Raw genomic sequence first — 7,244 nt, forward strand, 5'->3', positions numbered from 1 at the left:
AGCTTTTCCTCTTAAAAGTACATTAGTCTCTTTTATCTATTTCCTGATTGTTGAGAGCATAAATATAACTAGTTAATGGTAGTTAGTTAGCTAAATTTAGTTACTCAAGTGATTAACTATTTAGTTGTGTTTCAGTGGTATTAGTTAGTAAAAATACTTAGGACTATACACAAGGCACCCTATTTCCTAAAACACCATGAACATTATTCAACAACAAACTTATATTGAAGAAGCTAAATAAAGTTAATTTCATAACAACTCTACCACCATGATTGAAGGATGACAACAGCCATTACTATAGCATCTTTCTTGATCTTAATGGTGGTTTCTTTTCTTGATCTTAAACTAAATAATATTTCATCCCACTACCTTGCTGGCACCCACAACATTCATGGATGTCACTATACTCTCTGCATTATCTTTTCGCAATTCTTATTACTATTTAAAAAATACATAAAAATAAGCAACATTATCTTAAACTCTAGTAGCCTTGATCTTCATATCTATGTGCACATGAGAGGGTGGGGGTGGGGTGGGGTGGGTAAGGACATGATTCTAGAAGGTTTGAATTGATTTAATTTCTTGAGATATTTGAAAAACCACTTAGAAATTTTCTTTGTGAAAGTCAAACTTGGTAGATGTCTTGTGTGAGAAATCTAAAGCCAACTGTTTGAGCTCTTTTGTTCGTGCTGGTGCTCCACAATAGAATACCCCTACAAATTTATGCCATGCAAAAGTTAGAATATAATGTAACACTAACATGGAACCTTTATCCAAGCAAGACAATAGGGTTGGCGGGTCAACTCGTTCACTTAAAAGGTTTGGTGGGTCGAATTGTTTGATTAAGCAGGTTGTTAGGTCAACCTGCTTATTTAAACATGTCACTCCGTCAATGACATGTTTATTAAACAAGTTAGTTACGACCCCAAAACTTGATTACTATTTGTATTGTGTATTAGGTTGTGACCTAATTTGTCACCTCCGGTTAAAACGGCTTGATCAACCACTATAATGTTTATATAACCAGACCCATTTCAACCCATTACCCAACCCACATGACCTGCCAATCAGGCCACTTTTACTTTATATAAAATTTTAACAGTTAAAGTTAAAGAAAATGAGATTTAAATTGTCAATATGACTAACCTATTCTCGAACCCGTGTGATTAAGAGCAATCCGCTTGTAAACATTCCGCCAATTCGGTTTAGCAAAATGTGACTTGACGCGCGTACCCGAAACAACATCAACACCATTTTTAGCATGATTTATCGAATGAAGCATAGTAATTAAAGCAGATCTCGCGTCTCCTTCCTCATAAACACTTGTGCAATAATTATGCATCTCTATAACACCATTATTGTCCATTTCAGCAACCTCATTCATCACACCTTTAAACCAATCAAACGAACCCTGTTCCCGAGTGACCCAATAAAAATAAGCTCGGGTTGTTCTAAAGTTATTAGAACTTGTGGGGCCTGGTTTATTCTTATGTAATGTACCACCATTTTCTAAGGAACTTTCTTCTTCTTCTTTGGCTTTCATGTTATTCACAATGTCTTTCACAATACTAATCATTGGGGTTGCTCCAATTCCTAAACCGACTAGCAACACCACGTCATATTTTTTATAGTCTTGTGCCGGTGCACCGTAGGGCCCGTCGATTAAAACTTTTGGGAAACTGTAAATAAAAATAATCAATTTATTTAGAAATACATATCTAGGTTTTTAATATAAAGAGGTGGAATGATAAGCGGGTAGGGTGGATTGAAATGTGCCAAAATGGTTTGGACATTGTTGGGTTGACCCGTAAACACTTACAATAATAATTTGAACCTTTGAATAGAAGAGGGTAAGATGTTCTGTCCACAAAAAATAAGACACCATACAACCTTTCAATCTGATTAACCCGTTTAAGATAAATCATGATCCGAAAGAATTAGGTGAGAGACCATAAAACCAAACTTGAAAACATTTCCTGATGTTTATATTATTCAAGAAAAAGAATCTTGCTTACTTAAAAAGGAATGATGTTTTACGTCACATGACTGGACCACACTTGAAAAGTCCCAACTTTTTTTAATCAGTTATATGTCCTTATTTTCATAATGTTCACACCATACTTTAGGCTTTGGGTGAAAAAAGGTATTTTTGACGCCTTTATTTCTCAATCGACGCATATAACCTCAAAGGATTTACATAATTGCAGTAACCTTAACGTTTCTGTAACGTTAATAACACATCATTTAACTTAAAAAAAAAAAGACGAAAGTAACATAACCCATTTCAACCCATAATGTACTCATTGAGATAACAAAATGGACCCGTTTTGGCATGTTACATAACCCGCCAATCTTACCAACTTTAAGGCTCTTCACTTTGGTTGGGGCTTTAAAGCTCCTCCATAGTGTCACGCCATCATCATGTGGGCACTGGAGGCTTTAAAGACCCAAGACTATGTTGTCTCTCTATGGTTTGAAGCCCCGAGTGGCTTTAAACATTTCTTTTTGTTTTAAAACAAAAAAAAAACAACGCAATGAAGGAGGGCCCCCCACCACACCCTTTTACCGCACGTCCTACCTTGTCGCCCAGCCAATACCGCCCCTCGGCGGTGTTCCCCCTACGCCACCCCATAGTGAACCGTCTAACTATATGCTAATCTAGAAACATTTAAACTCACTTAGGATTTTCTCCTTGGTTTTCTGCTCTAAGAAGCCCACTTTTTCCATTATGTGGTGGCTGGCATACCTACCAAAAGAAAATACACATCACAAAACACCATAAAGTACATTTTTAACGATAAACATGAGTAAATAGCATGCTGCGTACCTCTGAAAAGACAGTTTTTAGTTGCCTAGTCCAATCACCGAGGGTCCGGATGTGCACACTCAGGTAGTCATCACCGGGGGCTGAAGTAATGGAAAACGGATGCCTGTGGACGCATAATGATTATCAAGTTAATGCATTAGCATGACATGATATTCGCTTTATTATAAAATTAATTTTTTTTGAAATTTAACTAAGGCACAACTCACCATTCAAAGGGGGAGACAGCAGCACAATTCACAAACATGTATTGTCCACTCTTGTATTTGAAGCCTTGAGGTTTTGACATGTGAAGGGCCAACACATTTCCAGGATAAACAGCCACCTTTAATACACCAAATATCTTTAGATTTATCATCTTGTAAATCAATGATAAAATAATAATAATAATATTAATAATAATAATAATATTGATAATAGTACAATACTAATAAATGTAAGACCATACCTTGAGTATCTTGACCGGCTTAACACTAGACCGAAACGCCCTTATTAATCTCTCACATGCATAGAGTGAAATTGGAACCGCCAAGTACATCCATGTCTTCACCCAGAAGCACGGTTTAGTTTCACAATGACAAATAATAAAACAGATCTTTAACCAGTTTTTTATAAAATGAGAAACAATGAATTAACTAACCGTTTTCTTGTACCACTCCTTGGTAAGGTAGAGTTTGATCCCATGAACTATAAGCATCACATAGACGATAACAAAAAGGTGGTGCGAATACCAAAAGGCATTAAAACCTGTTAACTTCTTTAAAAGTGGCGGTAGGTTGAGCTTGCCTCGCCTTAACCATGGAGTTGCTAGTGTAAAAGCTATAGTCATAAGTACCACCATTGTTATTCCTGTATACCCTTCGGGTTCCTTCACAAAATGCCAATAACTATGGGCTTGATCCCCAAAAAAGTGTTGCATCGGTTTATATTCTTTCTCTGTTGCGTGGATTAATCGAGGAAAGTCACACGTTAAATGAGAAATCGCGTGTAACCCTACTCCAACCGTAATCGCCATTGCAATCACCTATAAAATACCATACATAGAATCAGTCAGGACCTCACCAATAACCTGCTAAGCATTGTGACAAGGTAAAGCGCAACTTGTACCGAGCAAGAGGTTAAGGTAGGAAGCCAGTGGAAGCTGGATTCGAACCTATGACCTCTATAAAGGGGAATCAAACGTTTACCATTGTGTCACGCTTTTACAAACATTCAAAAAAACTTATCATATGCAAGACATTGAACAAATATGGGAGAGTTAAACTCACTTTGTGGAAATTAAGGTTGTCATCAAACGGGACCGCAACACCCAACCTAGTCTTGTTTCTCAACCAAGTAATCGTGTTTCGACAAACGGGTAACAATATAACTGCCATGTTTAACTTTAACGTCTCGGCTGCTCCTTTAGCTATGCATACACACGGCCCCAATAGTTCATACACGGCTCGGTTTTTGTATTGAATGTACTTCCATGTAAACAAACCCGCCATTATTCCTATCCAAAGTGCAATCACCCAACATCTCTGCCAATTATCCTGTAAAAAGTACTTCAAATCTTCATACCATCTCCTTATCGGATTTCCGTGATGTGTCTTCTTCAGCTTTTGGCTCAACATTTGGCTCAAGTTTCGGCTTTCTCCCCTCACGTTTTGTGTTGGTGCTTGCAACAATAACATCTCCAAGTTTTCAACCTGTTTAAAGTTGGTCATTGATAACTACTTGTGTCACCAATTGAATGTTATATGTTGTTGAGCAGTTTGTAAACGTACCATTATGTAGCCGAGGTTGTCAGGGTCTAATTCTTCCATGATCAATGCTGCATATTCGTCGGCTTGTTTCTGAATATTTGATAACTTGTTGGCTGAGGCACTTAGGCTGATAATCTGTATCAATTATTAACAAGTGTTGGACATTCTCCAAAACCAAGTTTAAGTATGATCAATGATGTGTCACTTTCTATGATTCAAGTGTTTTACGGTACATTGTGCAGTACTATGTACCAACTAAAGTGAGGCAAAGTTGACAGGAGAATTACGTACTTGTCCCCCATTGAAATCAAATACTCAAACTGATGCAAGTCGGCCGGTTTGATCAAATCCAGAACATTTAATTCACTTTAAAATTCTATTGTTTTTTTCATTTTGAAATATAAAGTATGTACTATGTACTATAATTATGAACCATCCTAATCAATTTAAAATTTGATACAAAACTAATGATTGTTAAGAAAATAATAAAAAGAGTTGAAACTGTAAAACCGTCAAAACCGAACTGTCAAACTGTTAAAACCAGTCTATCTTACCGACCCACCCACTCCAACCCATGAGTTTTTTTTTCTTTTTTTCAAAACCATAGTCAGAGTTTGGTGCAAAATTTTCATCAATAGTTAAACAGAAAGAAAAGAAAAAACATACTAAATTAATTAATGTCAACCGAAAGAACAATTAGTTACCTCTCTGACTTCATCTTCTGTGATCCTGCCGTCTGCATCTTTATCAACCCTACATTTATTATATTTCAGAATATAAATTTCCCCCCAACATAAATACAAATTTAAAATATATATATTAAACTAATAAAGCAATAAACCCTTACATGTCAAAGAAAGTCTGTAGCCTAGAATCAAAACTCTGATCAGCAATTTGGTCCCAAAAATCCTTTAATTGTGCCTTATTAATCGAGCCTCCGGTTATATTCCGTCGCCTGGAAAGTGAGTCAAACAACTCTCCGGCGAACTCTTTTGAATCTTTATTCATCCCTACCAATATTAAAAAGAAAATATTAAACCTTTTTTTATATTTAAAAACACATATATGGATCCATTTTTTAATCGTCTAGGATATCCGAAATCTCAAAGACGGACCTGATCCTGGTACTTTGGATCACTTACCAATGCATTCACCGAAAAGTGACCGTGGAAGTAAGCCACCAGTGGCGGCAGTGAGTTCATCAAACCGCTTTTCCAAGGCGGTCCACGCGGCTCCACCGTCGTTCTTATTGATAAACTTCAACCCCCGAAGCGCATGCACCGCGGCAGAGACGGTGGATTTCGTCCTGTCTAAACGACTAGCCGGTTGTCGTTTCGAAAATGACGTCAACCGCTTCAACTCCTCTGACACTTGCCGGATCCTATTCGAAGCATTTCGAACAACCGAGGACCCGAACGACGACCGCTTCTCCAATCCTTTGGCCAGCAGCGTCAGCTCCGGGTCCTCCACGTCAGCTCCGCCCGCGGTTTTGACACTGTGGACTGCCACAGAGTCATCCCGGACGTCCAGCGTGATCTCGACGTAATCGTCGTTATCGTTGGATCTAACGCTCCCGGTGCTGCTGCTGCCAGCAGCCTGATCCGGGATGTAAAACTGGGCGCTCTTTTTACGTGCGCCCCGGTTCAACGGTCCACTTGCAGTAAGTGGACCGCTGAACGCATTCCTGTCAACTCCGACCAGTTCAGTGTCCGAAAGGGAATGGTCATGGCGGCTCCGATTATCTGTTCCCATAGTATGAGTAAAGTAAAGGGAATGGAATGAACAAAATGATGGAGAGGTGAAGACTTGGATTCCACTTATATTATATGATGAAACTGAAAGCGTGTGAGATATTGGACAATAATAATATTAAAATAAGTCAATAGAATGTGTTGGCTAAATTCTCATATGAACGCTTTTACGTCGACTCCCTATTTTCTATTTGTATTCTCATTTTCTGCCGTTCCACAACAAAAATTGTATTTTTCACTCTTATTTGGTTCAAACTAGTGTTTTACCCAAAGTCGGATATTTTATCTACTTGTTAGCGTTACAGTGGTGTATTAACGTGGGTTTGGTTGGTATCATAATTAAATCTAAAATAATAAATTCATTAAATTAATATATAAAAGTTAAAATATTTAAAACTACAATTATTTTGTTGGTAAAATCCAAGAGTTGAAACCTAAGCCTTGAAACCCGGGTATTGGGAATACCCCTGGCAAGTAAAAACTGAGCGTTACGATGGCAAGTCGTCGGGAATTTTGATAACGATTACGTTTATTACGAAATAAACAGTGTTGCTAAAACCTAAGCGTTAAAAGCTAAAAAGAAAAATAAATTCGTCAAATTAATATATTCAAAAGAGTAGCATATAAACAAATAAGTTTTTAAATGACGTTTATTCAGTCAATAAAACACAGACGTTGGTAAAACCCGTGCGTTGTTGGTCTCGGGCAATGCGGCGATGAGTCAGGGAAACCCGTGTGTTGGTAAAATCCGAGCGTTATCAGCCCCGTGTGTTGTGGCGGTGTGTCGGTAAAACCCGAGCGTTGGTAAAACACGAGGGTTGTTCGCTCGGGCGTTGAGGTAGTAACTCAGTAAAGCATGGTCGTTGCTAAAACCCGAATGTTGTTAGTCCCGGGCGTTAAGACAGTGAGTCAATGTGAATA

General features: G+C 38.0%; 1 protein-coding gene across 1 annotated transcript; it reads right to left on the reverse strand.

The window, feature by feature from the left end:
* Nucleotides 1–490: 490 nt before the first annotated feature.
* On the reverse strand, nucleotides 491–6,413 carry LOC143543526 (respiratory burst oxidase homolog protein C-like). Its single transcript, XM_077035833.1, has 12 exons — nucleotides 5,715–6,413; nucleotides 5,420–5,582; nucleotides 5,277–5,325; nucleotides 4,594–4,707; nucleotides 4,093–4,515; nucleotides 3,465–3,848; nucleotides 3,273–3,368; nucleotides 3,034–3,149; nucleotides 2,828–2,930; nucleotides 2,679–2,746; nucleotides 1,147–1,679; nucleotides 491–713 (listed from the first exon to the last, which is right to left on the reverse strand). Exons 1-12 carry the CDS (start codon nucleotides 6,322–6,324, stop codon nucleotides 604–606), a joined length of 2,769 nt encoding a protein of 922 aa, XP_076891948.1. The 5' UTR covers nucleotides 6,325–6,413; the 3' UTR covers nucleotides 491–603.
* Between the last annotated feature and the right edge of the window lie 831 nt (nucleotides 6,414–7,244).

Source organism: Bidens hawaiensis, unplaced genomic scaffold (genome assembly GCF_021521415.1).
Source record: "Bidens hawaiensis isolate Kalapana, Puna unplaced genomic scaffold, B.hawaiensis_p1.1 tig00013130_1, whole genome shotgun sequence".
Taxonomy (NCBI): domain Eukaryota; kingdom Viridiplantae; phylum Streptophyta; class Magnoliopsida; order Asterales; family Asteraceae; genus Bidens; species Bidens hawaiensis.